General features: G+C 43.8%; 1 protein-coding gene across 6 annotated transcripts in view; it reads left to right on the top strand.

The window, feature by feature from the left end:
* The window catches only part of Atxn2 (ataxin 2), a 98,320-nt gene that overhangs the window by 48,869 nt on the left and 30,659 nt on the right, over positions 1-18,792 (top strand). For all 6 annotated transcript variants that reach the window (XM_059249660.1, XM_059249661.1, XM_059249664.1 and 3 more), the window contains exons 6-11: positions 7,542-7,666; positions 11,842-11,933; positions 12,574-12,771; positions 13,811-13,989; positions 15,780-15,989; positions 18,547-18,729. In XM_059249660.1, coding sequence (XP_059105643.1) covers positions 7,542-7,666; positions 11,842-11,933; positions 12,574-12,771; positions 13,811-13,989; positions 15,780-15,989; positions 18,547-18,729 — 987 coding nt within the window. The remainder of the gene's footprint in view (positions 1-7,541; positions 7,667-11,841; positions 11,934-12,573; positions 12,772-13,810; positions 13,990-15,779; positions 15,990-18,546; positions 18,730-18,792) is intronic.

Below are 18,792 nucleotides of genomic sequence, written 5' to 3' on the forward strand. Positions count from 1 at the left end.
AAGACCTAACTCAAATCTTTGCTTTTACACTCCTGAGCAGCCTTGCTCGCACTGGCTTACACTAGTAGCTCTTCAGCCATACATTTTACTATTAGATGGAGTAGTTTGCTCCTACTGCAGTGACATCAGTCTTTGTTGGATTGCAGTTGACGTGGTTTCTGTGGGCTGAGGAGAATAGGGCTTCCTTGGAGCCCCTAACAGCTCTTTCCCCTGTCTCCTGGGGCACCTGGAGAGATGGTTGGAGAAGCAGTGGTCTGCTAGTTTTCCTGTGCCTTAACAGTTTTCTGGAGTTTAGAAATGTTGTATATAGAAATAGAGATGTCTTGTGGTCCTCTTTAGTCCTTATTGCCTTAGAGATGCATATTCATTCCTCCAAGTGATGTCTTAAATCCTCAGGACCAAACCAAAAAAGTGGTCATTTATTTTTTTATAGGCATATTATTGCAGACAAAGACTACCATTTTATTTACCATTCAATTCTGTGAAAAAAGAAATTTTAAAATGTTATTTTTCTGTAGCATGACATTTAAGTATATTTTTGTGGTAGCAGATCATTTCTAGTCATTTTAATGCACCTTATTTATTTTTTTATTTTCTGTGTATATGTGTTTGCCTGCATGTCTGTATGTACACCATGTACATGGCTAGTACCCATAGAGACCAGAAGAGGATGTTTAGATCCCCTAGAACCAGAGTTACAGAAGGTTGTGAGAGTGCTGGGAATCAAGCCCCTATGTGGCTCTGCAAGAGCAGCCTGTGCTCTTCACTGCTAAGCCCTCTCTCCAGCCCTTCATACACTTTGGACAGTAAAAACAAAGTGTTAGATTTGAAAAGTGAGCTCGGCACATGTAAATCTTTCTTTGCTCAGAAGCATCATAGCATAAGTAAAATGTGCACAGCTATTTTGAGGGTTAAACTTAGCCTGGGTGGGGGTGGGGGAGAGGAGGGTATTAAATTTCCAGCTGTGCATTCAGTATGTCTGTGAAGGACTGCATGAAAGTAGCTTCACTGCTTTTCAGTTTGGAATCATAGGATTATAAGATTCCCCCTAGAGATCATTTACATACAACTCCTTGCAGGAGACCGGGCAAATGACCCTTTTGTAGCCACCTCTGGATTAGACAACCCCAGTGCATGTTAGTGTCCTGGAAGCAGTTAGGTGTGGTTTTCTGAGAATGTAGCATCCTGTTATATTATGTAGGGAATTTGGTAACTTTGAATTTCTGCTTAACACTTGGTATTTGGGGTGGCTCTTTGTTACTGGTTTTTGCTTTGAAGTCTGTCCTGCTCCCCAGAAAATTTTGACACATCCATGGTCCCCAGTTGAGTGAGTCCTATTGACCAGTAAGAGTTTTCATGAACACAAATGAGCTTTAAAGACAAGCTGGATTTCAGTTTTGGAGGCAGGAAAAGATTATGCAGGGAAGATCCCTTTGCCTACTTTTGTGCCTAAAGAGGCCTGGCTTTCTGTCCCACCCTGCCTTGGTGAGAGTCAAGATAGCCTGGGGCAAGGTTTTATTTTGATACTGTAGCTCTTCTTAATTCTCTGCTTTAAAGTTTTCTGTTGAAGGAGCAACTGTTACCTGACTGGGGCTCCTCAAAGCCTTGCATTTTGTGGTTGTGTGTTTGATCATCTGTACAGAGTATAAAACAAACCGTTTATTGACTTTTAGTCAAGGAAATAATGTGTTTTGTTCAGTGGGCTCAGAACTACAATCAGTGCAGAAATAACTGAAGATACTCAGAATAGGAAGTATCTGCTAGTGGGCTTTTCAGACAGATGCTGTTGCTCTGCTGTGAGTAGGGACTTGATGCATCAGATCTGAGTGTGAGTTTTTGATGACAGTATGTCAGGGATCGACTTTCAGATTGACTTTTTTTTTTTTTTTTTTTGCAGAGCAATGTTTCACTAGGAACATTACCCTTCATCTTGTGTAGCAGTTTATGCAAGACTGTCAGCTCTGACCACAGTCATTGTAGTCTTCAGAGGCCTGTTCTTCTCTTCTGCCCTTCCCACGTTTCTTTGCTTGGTGGTTTTTTGTTCTGTTTTATTTTTAAGATATATCTTAACTTATTATTATTATTATTTTATTTTATTTTTTTTTTGAGACAGGGTTTCTCTGTGTAGCCCTGGCTGTCTTGAAACTAGCTCTGTAGACCAGGCTGGCCTCAAACTCACAGAGAACCACCTGTCTCTGCCTCCAGAGTGCTGGGATTAAAGGCGTGCACCACCACCGCCCAGCTTTATTTTTAAGTATGTATATGTGTGTCTGGTGTGTGCACTTGAGCATGGGTACCCTGCAGCTGGAGTTAACAGGTGATTGATTGTGAAGCATCCAACATTGGTGTTGGGATTGAATTTGGGTCCTCTGGAAGAGCAATATGTACTGTTAAATGCTTGAGGCATCTCTCCAGTCTTTTTATTTATTATTTATTTGTGTGTATTTATTTGTTTTGGGGACAAGGTCTTATTTATCACAGGCTGCCTTGGAGATTTTCATGTAGCTGAGCATGACTTGTAACTTCTGTTCCTCACCCACTGCATCCTGGGTATTGCAGGCATTGTTCTACTGCATGCAGTGTTCTTCAGTATTTCAAAACAGAAAGTAGGGTCATTTGTGTGCGTTGCACTTGGCCATGTAATGTGTGTGTACTTGTGGTGCAGGGCCTTTGAAAGCAAGGCCTTGTGCGTAGCAGGCCTGCATTCTGCCCCTGAGCTAGCCCCAGTCCCTGTCTGTTGTGTTCAGCTGCAGCCCTCTGCTTCTTAGAGCTTGTTTCTGATTAACTGGCATGGTGGCGCATGCTTATAATCTCAGCATTAGGCACTTGGAGGCAGGAGGATTGCCATACATTACAGCGTAGTTTCGGTCTCATACTGAGTTCCAGGTCATTTTGGGCTGTATAGAATAAGCTCTGGTCTCAAGAACAAAATAACCCATTTTGATTCTATGTAAGCACTTGATAGAGTAAATTCTAAAAAGATGGGCTTGGGTTCAGCTTCCTCTACTTCTAGGGGACAGTCAACACAAAGGCAGGATTCAATTTTTCTTAATTTCATAGAGGGTAGATGGGTGGTACACACATGTGGAGGTCAGGGACCAAGTTCTGAGAGTTTCTCCTCCCACCTCTACATGTTCCGGCATTGAACTCAGACTGTCAGCCTTGCACAGCAGACTCTCCCCGCTGAGCCCCTCACGGGCCCTTGGTTAGTGTTTGTGGAGCTAGGAAGGAAGCACATGGAAGCAGCCGGCGTTCTGCCGTTTAGTTGCACCATACCCCATTTTGTAGTTTCTATAAATTTAATTTTTTGTTTATTTGTAATATAATACTAACATTTTACTTACTTGACTGCTACTCTGGCTTTGCCTTAAAAATACTCTTCAGGTCTGGCAAGATGACAGCTCCGGGGATAAAGGCACCTGCCACCAAGCAGGGCCAGGGTTCGACCCCAGGAGCCATGCGGTGAGAGGAGAGAGCTGACACGTTTGTCCTCTGACCTCCACACAAGCTTTGTAGCTTCTACATATATCACATTAATAGATGTTAAGATACAAACACAATGACATGATAAAGAACAAAGATAAGTACGGCCCCAATAGCATCAGTAAGTGTTTTAATAGGTCTGTAGAAACATTTACACTTCATAATTTTAAAGCATATGGAGTTCAGAGGACCACGCAGGGCACTTAATTCTCTGCCTTAGCCATTTAGGACTCAGTGCCAAATCATCTTGCCAGCCAGTTTCATAATAAGAAAAAAAACCCCAATTCTTGGACAAGTTTGACTGTTGTCAAAAGCCTGAAACTCACAGTGCACCCCATGCTGACTCAGTTGCTTGCATGAGCCAACATGCCTGGTGAAGTTGAATATTTTCTCTGAGCTAGAGTTGACTTGAGTTTGAGGAGCAGAATATAAATGGGGCAGGAGAAAAGTGTTTCCTTCTGACCACCACTAGGTGGCACCAGTAACCCAACCTACAGATGGCCATTTGTGAGTGAGGCATAGAAGTGGGGGTATAGATGGACCTTACCTCGCTCTAGTCTGGAGGCCTAAGGTGTGTGTTTATAAGGCAGGGAGTGGGACACAGAGATAACTGAACCGTTCTTTCCTCCTCTTCTGATATAACTTTCCCTCCTCCTGTCCCCAGAACCAGTTCCCACACGTCTGTCACTGGCTCTGGACTGCATCTTGCTTTTACAGCACTTATGTCTTGCTGTAGACCACAGTAGAAAATTGATAAGACTTTGAGTTGTGGTAGGAACATGTCCTGCCCTTGACTAGAATGTGGCTGGGATATCTGGGCACCAGCAGCCATGCTTTCACAGTCTAATCTGCTATAAAAGAAATACTGGACGTTCATTGTACAGGTGGGACCATTCCCTCTGCCGTGGTGGCTGTTGCTCAGAATGTGGAACAGACCACTTTGCTCTTGGTTCCCTTTAGATCGTGAGAGTATGTTGTTCTGAAGTCTGGTATTCAGGGCTGAAGCCTCCTATAAACTGGCTTCAGAAAGCTGCTTATGGGGCTAGGAAAATGGCTTACGGGTTAAGAGCACTGGCTGCTCTTCCAGAGGACCCAGGTTCAGTTCCCAGCACCCACATGGCAGCTCACAACTGTCTGTAGCTCCAGTTCCAAGGGATCCCACACCCTCACACAGACAAAACACCAGTACACATAAAAATAAATAAAAATAAAAATTTATTTAAAAATAAATTTAAAGAAAAGAAAGAAAGCTGCTTGCTTTGTGATGGAATGCCATTTCTTGTGGCCTTTCTGTTTTCCTTGCTTCCATTTCTGCCTTCAAATAAAGCATCCTGCTAAGTTACAGTGTGTGAATACTTCTTCTTTATAGTATGCAGTAGTGAACCTGAAGCAGGCCAAGCAAAAATGCCTTCTTTGTACAACCTGCGTCATGGATGGCAGTGGGAGTCTGGTCCTGAGAACCCCCCCCACCCCCCCCCACCCCCCCCCACCCCCCACCCCCACCCCCCACCCCCCGCTGCCTGCTCACTCATCCTGTGCTGTTTTCTGAGTAGGCTTCTGTCTGATGCTGCTCAAGATCAGGACACACACACACACACACACACACACACACACACACACACAGTAGTTAAAGGTCTGTGGGTTGGTTTTGTAGCTTTTCCTTTTTCTTTTTTCCCTTAGAGTGGTACTTTGAGAGGAGCTCTTGGCTCATCCCTAAATCTTCTGAAATTTTCACATACCTCCCCCATACAAGAAAAGATCCATTTAGGTCAGCTTTGGAACACATCTGTCTGTATTCCCTGAGGCTTAGGATGGGTCATCTCAGAGTTCTAGGCCACCATACTAGGCTGTGTATGTAGCAAGGTTCTGTCTCTTCCCAAAAAAGTATAATTGTGTGTGGCTATGGGTCAGTCTTGTATACTTTAACTTTTATCATGTCTCCTCTCCATTCTTCCTTTAACTGTCTCTGTCTCTCTCTCCCCCTCTCTTTCTTTTGCCTTTGTTCTCCCTCCAAGCAGGTTCTTATTGTATGTATTGTACAGCAGTGAAGCTCTTCGCTCAGCCTCGCAGTGTTGGGGGCACATCTCCCGGCTGTGAGTTTTAACTTCCTGAATTGGGGTGTTAGTTAGCGTTGTAGGCTGAGGGTTTGTATCTAAGTAAATGTTTTGTTCACTTAAATGTGTGCTTTTGGAAAGTAGTGGTCGACATGTTAACAGGATCTTGTTTATGAACAGTGTTGCAGCTTTGCATAGAGATGATTCTGACTGGTTCTAAGTACCCTGGAGTCTCCTTTTGTGTTTTCAGTCCCTTGTAGTTAAAGGAATCTCAGGATCCTAACAAACAATTATTTGCTACTTTTGTTGGAATCTCTTTTCTTCCTGAAAGTATACATGAGTAAATTAAATTTTTTGTTGTTGCTTTTCTCTTCTTTTCTTTATCTTTTAGTTGTTTTGGTTTTTCAAGACAGGCTTTCTCTAGGCTGTCCTAGAACTCTCTGTACACCAGGCTGGCCTCAAACTCAGATCCACCTGCCTCTGCCTCCCGAATGCTGGGACTAAAGGTGTGTACCACCGCACCTGACTGAGTAAATTAATTTTAAAAAAGATTATTTTTGATTAGGAGTGTGTGAGTGTGTTCACCTGAGTGCAGATGCCCACAGAGTCTAGAAGAGGGCATCAGATCTTCCGGAGCTGGAGTTACAGGTGGTTGTGGGTGTTGGTAACTGAACCCAGGTCCTCTCCAAGAACAGAGCCACCTCTCCAGCTTTATAAACTAACATTTGCCGACAGCTGATAGAGCTTTCAGGTGATGAACAGGATTGAGACAAGCTTGCAGGAAGTAATGAGGCTAGATATATAGGGCTATTTATGGCCCCCAGATGAAGATGGGGTGTTGAAGATGAGCAGTGTCTTGTCCTCTGCTAAAAGCTTTATCCAGAGTCCAACTCCAGTCGTCTTCTGCTCTGAGGGGCTCCCTGTGTGCATTCTGGGCCCTTATAACTGATAGCAGCAGAGACATCTGCTGGAGAGATAGGCAGCTTTTTGCCCAGCGTGCATGGTACGTACACATTCATGTTTACATGCTACTCATTTGGAAAGAGGAGGTTAGGGCTAGTTAGCCTTCCAATGCTCTGCCTAAAATTTTCCACTCACGTGTCTTACTTTGGCAATGCCTTGACCCTTGGGGATACTATGCCGGAGCAGTACCATATCAAACCCCTGGAATAGTCTTCCTTTGTGGAGTAACTCTAGACCTTAACGGATTTTTCTTCTCCTGCTCTTTGTAGCAACTTGTCATAAGGGTCAAGGCAAAAGAGTTTGGGAGCTTGTGGTCTCTGGCAGAGCAAGTCAAAAACATTACTGTGTTAGAAAGATGTGTGAGTGTGAGCATTTAAGTGTGCACCTGTATCTGCAGAGCACTCCTAATGCTTTCTAGCTCTTTTAACTCCAGCTGTGGAGCATTTCTTTTCCTTAGCAATAAGATGAGCTGAGCATGTAGGTGTTGCAAAGCTTCTAAGCCAGGCTCGGATCCTAGAAGTGGTGAGCCTGCTAGAGACAGGCAGTTCTGCAGAGTCTGAGCTGCTTAGAAGGGTGGTGTTGAGGGTGTTTGGGAAAGGGAAGGGTCACTCAGAATGGTTTAACTTACCACACGTATTGTCAGAAGATCCGTCTGGACACTGACCCTGCACAGATACTTAAGCTTGCACAGTTAACCCGTTCTGCCCAGTCACACATGCGCACTTGCTGGCCGTCCTGAGTGCTAAAGTGCAAGGAGAGCCTGGGCTGCATACTGAGTTTGAGGCCAGCTAGGGCTACCCAGGAAGACACTGTCTAAAACAAAACACCACAGAAAGGATGTGTCTTAATTGAGGCTCTATTCAGTGAAAGAGAGCATGAACTCACTGTTAGCTCGAGTGCATGAAGTGATGAGAGGAAATGCCTTCACTAGTTACCTGTGCTGGAGTTGACTGGATTATTACTTAGATACCAGAAAGTCACTTTCTTTCCCGTGGTTACTCGTCTGTATCTCAGTGTCGCCTGCCCATTGTGTCTTCACAGATGCTTTTACCGACTCTGCTGTCAGCGCCAAAGTGAATGGTGAGCACAAGGAGAGGGACCTGGAACCCTGGGATGCAGGGGAGCTCACAGCCAGCGAGGAGCTGGAGGCTCTGGAGAATGACGTGGTGAGTGCCATCTGTGACTGTCCGACGTGCTTGGCATGCCCCAGCTCTCAATTTAACATATAGAGCAGAGACTAAGAAAAGCCTTTCGCCTTGACTTGAGGGCTCAGCACTCATGCAATTACTTCCTTGTCATAAAATAGTGATACGTGTTTACTACTGGAAACTAAGTTAAGTGATGACAGCCTGTGTTGTAAAATAAGCAGCCTGAGGCAGGTAGCATTTAACTGTGTGTTGACTTTCCTAAAGTTGAAGTCAAAAGTTAGCCTTTTTGCTTGAGGAAGAGAAAGTTATCATTAAGATAAGATTTTAGGTTCGGTGTGCCAGTTGTGATGTCAGCACACAGGAGGTAGAGGTAGAAGGGTTAGGAGTTCAGGATCAGCCTTCACTATAGAGAAATTTTGATGCTAGCCTGCACTGTATAAGACTCTTACTCAAAAAAGCCAAATCAGCCGGTGTGGTGTTACCTGGCTTTAATTTCTGGAGGCAGATACGGACAGGTCTACATAGCAAGTTCGAGACTAGCCAGGGCTACCCAGTGAGATCCTGTCTTGGGGGTGAAAAAATAGCAATCACAAAAGATAAACAATTTCATTATATAAAAATTAAAGCATTGCGCTGGGTGGTGGTGGCACAGGCCTTTAATCCCAGCACTCGGGAGGCAGAGCCAGGCGAATCTCTGAGTTCCAGGCCAGCCTGGTCTACAGAGCGAGTTCCAGGACAGGCTCCAAGGCTACACAGAGAAACCCTGTCTTGAAAAAAACAAAACACCAAAAAAATTAAAGTATTGCCTAAATTCCTTGAACTTAAATTAGTGTCATTCTCTACAGAAACTTGTTTCTGAAATGTGTGTTTATCTAAATGTATTGTTTTGGTTTTCTCCTGACATGCCATCTACAAGTCAAATTGTAGTAGACTTTGTGATAGAGCATAGAGCTTTTTCAATTTTATTTTTATTTTAGGGGTCTGAGTGTATTGCATGTATGTCTGTGCACCTACCTCTTAGAGGACAGAAGAGGGTGTCCGATAACCTAGAACTAGAGCTACAGACGGTTGTAAGTTTCCACAGGGGCTGGGAATTGAACCCAGGTCCTCTGGAAGAGCAGCCAGTGCTTATAACCACTGAGCTATCTCTCCAGTCCCTTAGCGCATAGAGATTTAATGTTAACCATAAATAAGGTTACGTGAGCAAAGAACCTTCTGTTGTGAGCAGAGCACCTGAGTCTACTGTCTGAGGCATAGTAATGTAGTAAGAGTGTCTTCTCTAAGAGCTCACCTGGCTGATAGAACAGAACTGCCTTGGAAAGCTGTCATTGTTCATCTTCAAACTTTAAAGATTCACCTAAACTATTATAATGGTTCTCACATGTGTATCACTACACCTTGAGATGGGAAACAGGTACACTTTTTACTCTGGTAGTTAGGGGGATAAGTTCGTTGAGGCCTTTGTGGGGAGAGGGGCAGTGTTGATTAAAGTTTAAAATGTTATTTATTCTATCAATCCTACTAAGATTTTTAGCTGATTGTGGTGGTGCACACCTTTAGTCCTAACACGTTAGGAGGTAGAGACAGTTGGTTTCTGTGAGTTCAAGGCCCGCTTTGGCTACACTGTGCGACATTGTTTTGTTTCTTTTCTTTTTGGTTTTTCAGGACAGGTTTTCTCTGTGTAGTTTTGGAGCCTGTCCTGGAACTCACTTTGTAGACCAGGCTGGCCTTGAACTCACAGAGATTCGCCTGGCTCTGCCTCTTGAGTGCTGGGATTAAAGGCGTGCGCTACCACTGCCCTACTGAGACTTTGTCTTTTTAAGAAAAAGGAAATTGCCGGGCGGTGGTGGCGCACGCCTTTAATCCCAGCACTCGGGAGGCAGAGCCAGGCGAATCTCTGTGAGTTCGAGGCCAGCCTGGGCTACCAAGTGAGTTCCAGGAAAAGGCTCAAAGCTACACAGAAACCCTGTCTCGAGGAAAAAAAAAGAAAGAAAAAAAAAAAGAAAAAGGTAATTATATAAATTAAAAACAGAATATTTACTTTAGTGCTAATATATCTCTAATACATGCAAATAATTATGTTTCAAGGTATTTTGCAGCATTATTTCTGTTAGTAGGTACCCATTAGAAAAGCATAAATTTCTTAATAGAAATACATTCCTACCAAAAACCAGTATTCAAATAGGAAAGATACCTAATATACTTATTAACAAAAAAAAGCAAGTTGCAGAATAGCAATACTGTATTTAAATTCTAAAAATATGTATTGAGAGAGAGAGAGAGAGAGAGAGAGAGAGAGAGAGAGAATATAAATAAGTTATGTACACATAAAGACCAGAAGGGCAACAGATTCCCTGGAGCTGGAATTCTAGGACTTGAGAGCTGCCGTGCAGGTGCTACGAATCCAGCCTCATTCTGCTGCAAGGGTACCAAGACCTCTTTTTGGTTGTGTTTTATTTTATTTACTCTTTTTTTGTTTAAGACAAAGTTTCTTAGTTGTTGAGTGTTTTTGTTTTTAGACAAAATTTCTCTATGTAGCTTTGGCTATCCTGGAACTTGCTCTGTAGACTTGGCTGTTCTTGAAATCAGATCCGTCTGCTATACGTCCTGAGTGCTAGGATTAAAGGCCTGCACCACCACACCCGGCTCAGTAGTAAGAGCTCTTAACCTTAAAACCATTGGCTTAAGCTCAAGAAGTTCCTAATAGTAGTTATTTATGTGCCTTGGAATTTGAAGATGCTTAGTTTTAGTGGATATTTTTTGTTTAGTTTGGTGCATCATTCATAGATTAGTGAAGTCATAGTCTTCCAATTAAAAACAATTTACGAGACAGAGACAGAGAGACAGACACCATGGTGTGCAAATGGAGTCCTGAAGACATCTTGTGGGAGTTAGCTCTCTTCCTCCACCATGTCCTCTGGAAAAATAATATGTGTTCTTGACCACTGAGCCATCTCTCCAGCTTTAGCCTGTCAGGTTTTTGAAGGAGAACTGGACATGAGAGAGGTACGTGACAAGCCATCTATTGGTACTTGCCACTGAAGACTCTGCTCTATTAGCCCCAGTTCTTCCCTGTTGAAGGATGCAGCCCATGTTTGGATAGTGGCAGTTCCCTCCTCCGCTGATGGAGGGTAGCAGTGCTGAGGTTGGAAGTTAGGGCAGTGAGACCCAGAGCTGTTGCTGAGATCGTCGTCCTGCAGCTGTTCATGGCAGACAGTTGTAAACCTCAGCTTGTGTGCTATCATCCCATTTGCCTTCCCATTGCTCTATGCTGCCCTTCCTTACCTGCCTCGGGGAAGGGACGGTGGCAGGGCATGGGAATCAATAGGAAAAATGGACTGCTTTTCCTTTCCCAAAGGTTTTTGGCTATCACAATGCACCTCTTGCCCTTCTAAGACCCACTTTAGGGGTGGAAGTTGTAGGGAAGGCTGTTAGTACGCTGAAGGACAGAACTCTGACCCAGAGGCCCCGGATTAATGATGTGGCTGGATATTCTAAGTTTTTCTCATATCCTCTCAGATAATCACCTACCAATTTAAGGGGGTGATACATGTAAGAAGAGTTCTTCCTAAAGAGTTGTTCTTTTGTTTGTTTGTTTTTGTTTTTTGAAATAGGGCCTTTTTTACTATAGCCCAGGCTGGCCTTGAACTCAAAACATCCTCCTGTCTCAGTTTCCTAAGTGCTGGTATGACAGGCATGAGCTATGTCTAGCTTTCTTGAAAAGGTTTCTTTCTTTCTTTTTTTCTTTCTTTCCTTCTTTTTTTCTTTCCTTCCTTCTTTCCTTCCTTCCTTCCTTCCTTCCTTCCTTCCTTCCTTCCTTCCTTCTTTCTTTCTTTCTTTCTTTCTTTCTTTCTTTCTTTCTTTCTTTCTTCTTTCTTATGCATACAGTATCCTGCCAGTGTGTATGCCTGCATGCCAGAAGAGGGCACCAGATCTCATTATAGATAGTTGTGAGCCACCTTATGGTGCTGGGCATTGAACTCAGAACCTCTGGAAGAGCAGCCAGTGCTCTTAACTGCTGAGTCATCTCTCCAGCCCCTTTTTAAAAGGTTTCTAAAGGCAAATTTGGCATTTCTGGAGGGAAGGGATGGGATTAGGTCCAGCCAGTGCAGTTTGTTAGGTGTTATTGCAAGAATTGGTAGCAGCTGAATTAAAAAGTTGATTTTGAAAAATGACCTTCATTTTCCTTCTAGTCTAATGGATGGGATCCCAATGATATGTTTCGATATAACGAGGAGAACTACGGTGTAGTGTCCACATACGATAGCAGTTTATCTTCATATACGTAAGTTCCCAAAGTTCTCTTTTCTTTTAGCTAATTTGTCTTCATCAGCTTAAATGATGTTGTTGAATAAATGTTTCTGTTTTATTTTAAATTACACATCGAAACAAAAACAAAGAAAGCCTGGTGCTGATGGCACACATGTTTAATCCCAGCACTCAAGAGGAAGAGGAAGGTGGATCTCTGTAAGTTCGAGGCCAGCCTGGTCTACAGAGTGAGTTCCAGGTTGTCCAGGGCTACACAGAGAAACCCTGTCCCAAAAAAACTAAATAAATAAATAAAACAAAAATGTGATATTCTTTCTTTTAACTTTTTAGGCTTTCAAGCTCACAATAAAACAGTGAATAAATGTAGTCCCCCCCCCCCCTACCTTCTTTTCGGGTTAAAATACATTTTGTCTTTGTTTTCAAATTGTAAAAAAGTTAAATTCCCAGTGATATGGGTTTGCATGAATCATTTCCTGAAATGGTAAATGTTCTTCTATGTGACAAAGAATACGTGTTTGGATTTTTGAGAGCAAACCCCCCTTACTTTGACAATGTCTCTGGTGACCCCATGCTGTAAACTTTCTTCATAGTTGTGTGTGACCCAGAACAGAAGTGTGATGGTGAGACGGTGACTGTCTTCTTTTCTTTGTGTTCAGGGTTCCCTTAGAAAGGGATAACTCAGAAGAGTTTCTCAAGCGGGAGGCAAGGGCCAACCAGTTAGCGGAGGAGATCGAATCCAGCGCTCAGTACAAAGCCCGTGTGGCCCTTGAGAATGACGACCGGAGCGAGGAAGAAAAGTACACGGCGGTCCAGAGGAACTGCAGCGAGCGCGAGGCGCACGGCCCAAACACCAGGTATTACGGGGTCCACAACACAGTGTTTGGACCATTCCCCGGCTGGGTGGGAAGATGTCGTCCAACTGCTTCCTCTTTCTTGACGCTTAGGGAGAAAATGCTGGTGGGTTGGGTGTAAGATTCGGTTAGAGAAAAGACAGTGGTCATCCTGATAGTATCTTTGGGGATTCAGCTTTCTGGAGTCACATGTTGGACATCCGAGGACCCCGCCCAGACCCCGAGGAGCTCTACACTGTGGCCTGCAGGGTGAAGGTCTGTTCAGAGTACTAGGGACATCTAGAGTGGGAACAAACCTCATCAGGAGGTGACATTTGTGATAAGATAATGGGGCCTGTTTGCCACTGGCAGCGTGGGAAATTTTTTTTTTCCACCTGCAGAAACATGATCCTGTAAGAGTCTGGCCTCTTCAGGCGAGGGCTAAGAACCCAGGTTCAGTATTTTGGATGCCATGGCAGGTGCCAGAAGTACTTGTGTGCCATATTTGAAGAGGGGCTTGTAGGTAACATTGAGGAACAAACACGCTCTGAGTCCGAGCCCTGTCTGTGTGACAGTGTGCAGCCGAGAGGAGTGGTTAGCTGCTAGAAGACTCGCTGTGGGAAGGCTGGAAACCAGGAAACTTGAGCCTTGCTCGGAAATTGAGCTTTTACTGATGCTTGTTCTGAGAGCACGTGAGCTCAAACCAGTGTGAAGTGAACTGGAGGGGAGATGTGATAATCAGTGGTTGAGTGCTTTGTGGGGCTCGTGGGCCTCTCGTTTCTTCATAAACACGTTGTCCAAATCTGCTACATTGTGGGAACAGCACAAGCTGTGTTCTGTCTTCATGGTTTGATAGCTGAGTTTTGTGATTCTTCTAACATCACAGAGTGTCAGGAGGTTGAAATGAGCACAGCTTGTTAAACTGTTGGTGGGAGGAACTCAGGCCGTGTGGTACTGACTGAGCCTGTGTGAGAAATGCTCTTCTACCTACTGTACCTTTAAGTGTATTCTGTTAGTCCCACACTTCTTAGCATAAATGATTTAGAGGGGCTCTTATTTCCAGGGAAAATAAATATATTCCTCCTGGACAAAGAAACAGAGAAGTCATATCCTGGGGAAGTGGGAGACAGAGCTCACCACGGATGGGCCAGCCTGGACCAGGCTCCATGCCATCAAGAGCCGCTTCTCACACTTCAGACTTCAACCCGAACTCTGGTTCAGACCAAAGAGTAGTTAATGGAGGCAAGTATTTTGACCAGATTTGTTAATGTTATCAAATATAGAGATATCTAAATATTTAAGAGTTTACATAATGGATAGGAATGTGCATGCCGTTTTTGAATTTTGTGAAGTAGTTTTTATTATCTCTAACTTAGTTTTGTTTTGTGGCTATCAGATAGTATAACATCATATATGTCCTTGGCGCATTTAAAGGGACAACACGGTCCTGAGCTGTTGCATGTCTCTCATACTCATATGGCCTAAGAACACTCCACATACAAAATTGGAAACTCTTGAGGAGGGTCTCAATTTAAAAAGCCCTGGGTAATAAAACTGTAGGCATAGTTCATGTGGAAGATACTCCAGTTAATGCAGATTCATTTTATTAACTGTGATGGATTTCCATTCTGTTTACTTCAAGGACAAACTTGGGGTAATATTTATAATATCAGACATGAGCAAGAGTCATGGGAATAAAATGATGAGAGAACCGTGCTGAAAATACAGCACAGAACCTTTGGTTTCTGCGGGCAGGTGTTAGTGCACAGCAGCTTGGCTCTTGAGTAGGATGGCAGTTTTTGGGGTGTCATGAGTCGGGTGAGCACAGATGACAGGTGTTAGTAGAAATCTGGTAGACGAAGCAGCAGAAATGAATGAATGCTGTGCACGTGTGATTGTTAACAGCAGTGGTGTGTTGTTACTCGGGAGAAGAGTGCACAGCCAGTTTCAGGGGTACAAGCTGGATGAGGAGGCCCATACCTGAGGCAGAGGGATGAGCAGTGAAAGGCATTCTGGGTCATGTGAGACCCCATCTTAAAGAAGGGAAGGGAGGAGAGGAAATCAGATGAGTGCAAACAGGGGACACTACCTTTCTAGTTTCATTTGTTTCCATGGAGTCTGTCTAGAATTCCTCTCCGAGTAAACACTTGGGATATTTCTATACCTAGCAGTGGTGGTGAAAATGTCTTTGCTCACCGAGTAAAGGTTTTCAGTTATTTATGAACAGAATTTTCAAGTTAAAAACTTGAAGGGGAGCTGAGAAATGTGTCTACTCCAGAGTATGGAGCCCCCTGTAGAGGGGCCCTGGACTGTTGGCTAAGCACCAGGGGAGTGGCCACCAGGCCTGGCTGGGCAGTTGGCAGGTCTTCACCTGGGTACAGCAGGCTGTAGGTAGGTAGGTAGGCCCTTTCTAGTGTGTTGAAATGAGATTGGTTTACAAAAGCACCCAGTGCTGTTACCCAGCATTCTAGAAAACATTAGAAGTAAGTTTTTATTTCTACCTAAATGGGACTGGGTTAGTGAGCTTTGAAACTGACACTTGGGTTCAGATGTAGACCTGATGAAAATCTCAGGTGAACGTAAGGAAACAGCTCTTACATTGGATTCAGTAGCTGCTATTTCGTTACTGTTCAGAGCTAAAGCCAGTAAAGGAGATGACCTTCCTTCCTGAGCAGGAGTTACTGTGTTGTTGAGGGAAATTATCTGTGTGTGTGATATTCTCTTCACAACAGCTGAAGAAGTGGGGTACTAGGCAGAGTCGTAACTGTCTTCTCCAGTAGTGTGTGTAGATCCTCATTAACCCTTTGGGAACGTGGATTCATTTAAACAGACGTACTTTGAAGGAGGTTAAAGAAAATGTGAATTTGTGTCAGTTAAGTTATGCTAAAACTTAGCACAAATCAAATGACTGTCCTCAAAGGGTTAAAATGTACAAGAAATCATTTTTGTCATTTTACTTTTTTTCTGTTTACTTTTTCCCTCATTTTTTTCTTTAGTTTTTATACTTTCCTTCATATCATTTGTTCTGTCAGGTGTTCCCTGGCCATCGCCTTGCCCATCTCCTTCCTCTCGCCCACCTTCTCGCTACCAGTCAGGTCCCAACTCTCTTCCACCTCGGGCAGCCACCCCTACACGGCCGCCCTCCAGGCCCCCCTCGAGGCCATCCAGACCCCCGTCTCACCCCTCTGCTCATGGTTCTCCAGCTCCTGTCTCTACTGTGCCTAAACGCATGTCTTCAGAAGGTACAATACCACGATTGTTCATGTTTTTGTCTGTCTCTGTGTAACTCCTTTGTGAGTTTATGATTACAGAGTAGTTTCCTCTCCACTAGTTAATAACCTATAATTTCCGTGTTTAACTTTAGTTTATTAAAACTATTTCTAGTAACCTGTTGGTCACTACAGTGAAACTTGCTAAGTGCTGTGTGTAAAGCTCTGCACTGTCCTGGATGGAAAGATGGGATCTGACCTGTTTTAAATGGCGCTCCTTTGGAGCCTAGGAAGGTCACAGGCCCAACACAGTAACAGTGATGAACCGGGGCTGTGATCCACTTGCCGCTCCGGGGCATGGTGGATAGAGGCCTGCCACATTCCAGCTCCCTGGCCATGGTGCCAGTGAAGCTTCCTGTTGGCCAAAGGCAGGCCTGCTATTTTGGGGTCCCTTGTGATTCATGATATCCCTTATAGTGGCTTTGTATGTCTATCCTCAGGTAACAGTAGTTTTTAGAGTGCCTGAGGAACTGTAAATTTAATTTAATAATTATTTTTAAATTAGTTTTGCACTATCAATATAGTGAAAGGCTTTTTTAATCTGGGGGGAGGCATTTATCTAAAATTTATCAATTAAAAAACAGGTATAAATTTGAGGCTCTTTTTTTTTTTTTTTTTTTTTTTTTTTTTTTGGTCTTCTTTGCTGTTGTCAAAATTGTATTTGATGCTGAATTGACCATTGTTGCCTGTCATATCTTTTGAATGGTGGCACACACCTGTTATCCCAGTGCCCGGGACATAGGCAAGAGGGTTGCCAGAAGTTTAAGGTCAGCTTGGCTTTGAATGAGTTCTAAGCCAGCCAGGAGTACATGGTGAGACCTTGTCCCAGCCACTCCCACACCCTGCCCCCAAAAGGTAGCATTCTGATTTGATGCAATTTGTCAGTTAAAAAAATCTTTTTGTTCTGAATGACAATGTCCTTTGTTCAGAGTATTTCTGTTAATACTCTAATCAGATTGTCTTGGTAAAAGTCATGAAAAATATAGCTGATCAAGACCGATAGTTTCCTGAAGAACAGCTTGGGAGTAAACTATATTGGCTACTTCTAAATTTTCAACCAGGCAGAAGGGAGCTTCATGGCTGAAGATTGTAATGTTGCAAAGGCAAATTTCACTGAATTTGTAATGCGTGCCTTTCGTAGTGGTCCTAGCTGCAACATGGAACTCTGTTGCAGACCATGGGTTAAAGGTGTTTATTCCATGAGAACGCCTTAGCTTAGGAGCTGTGAGCACAGGTGAACTGTGAACATGGCATTGAAGTCAGGTGGGAGGGCTGCTCCTGGTGCCCACAGAGAATGCTCTACATTGGTCCAGGGTGCTGGTATTCCAGGTGAAAGCCCTCTAGCAGTAGGCTAGTGAGCTGGCTCTGGCTACAAGTCCTTGCTCTGCAAGCCTCAGGACCTTAAGTTTGGTCTCTGGAACCCATGGAAAGATGGAAAGAAAGAACTGACTCCACAAAGTTGACTTCACACATGCCGTGGCACGTTTAAGCCCCCCCATCATACACATAAAATAATTAATAAATTAAAAAAAAATAAAGTCCTGACATTGGTTAGTATTTTCTGAGATCATTCTGACTATATTCCCACTGAGGACACAGAGGGAGAGCATGTATTAGGAGCCACACTTAGGGCTCTGAGAAGGGTAGTTTGGGCTTGGGTTTTTACTCAGTGGCTTAGTACTACACAGCAGATGGCTGTAGACACAGCCATCCCTAATGGCTGGCAGAGTCGCTGACAGTGTCACCAGTTGACACAGTGCACATTTCTGCCAGAGCTCCTCCTCCTGGCCTTATGTGTGAGGACTGCCTAAGTCACGATTTGTAAAAGTGATGATCGTGGTAAAAGAGGGATAAGAGAACTGAGTTTCTGCTTAAAAATACTCCCCCTCCCCATCACCCTAAAGGATATACCTCAGATATAGAATGCTGTCCTAGCAAGTATGGGGTCCCTAGCACTGCAAAAAAACATTTTTTGTCTCATTTTGGAAGTAGTAAAATTGGGTAGAAAGGTAGAGTAGACTATCTTATCATTCAGCCATAATTCCTATTAAAACGGTATTATAACTTGTTCTTATATACAAAATGTAGTTATGCAGTGTTATGCCGTGTTCTTTGATTTATCGCCATCAGTCAACTTTATTTCTCCCTTGCTTTAAAAATAAAGGGAAACAAGGCTGGAAAGATGGGTCAGCTCTTAGAGAGCTTCTGCTTTTCTGGAGGACCTGAGTTCAGTTCCCAGCACCAGGTGGTTCAATACCTGAACTCACATGCACATACCCTCATACAGACACACAGTATAGTGAAAAGTAAAAATAAACCTTAAAAGGGGGAAATAAAATGTACTTAGATAACTGACATCCCACAAAATAATTGTTAGTGTGGCCAAAAATCAGTAGTGTGTTTGTTTTATTTCATTTTTTTTAACCAATGAGAATCTGTTAGGGAAGTAAGAGTATGTGTCTGTGTTTAGCAAAAACGTAGTGAGGCAGACAATGCAGGACTCACCCGATGCCCATCGTGTCTCCCTCAGGCCCTCCAAGGATGTCTCCAAAGGCACAGCGGCACCCTCGCAATCACAGAGTCTCCGCTGGGAGAGGCTCCATGTCTAGTGGCCTCGAGTTTGTATCCCACAACCCCCCAAGTGAAGCAGCTGCTCCTCCAGTGGCCAGGACCAGTCCTGCAGGGGGCACGTGGTCCTCAGTGGTCAGTGGGGGTAGGTATGACCCTGTGACAGTGCTGGTTTTGTCATTATGGTACATGTCCAGAAAGGCCGAGC

The sequence above is a fragment of the Peromyscus eremicus genome, chromosome 23 (assembly GCF_949786415.1).
Source record: "Peromyscus eremicus chromosome 23, PerEre_H2_v1, whole genome shotgun sequence".
Classification (NCBI taxonomy): domain Eukaryota; kingdom Metazoa; phylum Chordata; class Mammalia; order Rodentia; family Cricetidae; genus Peromyscus; species Peromyscus eremicus.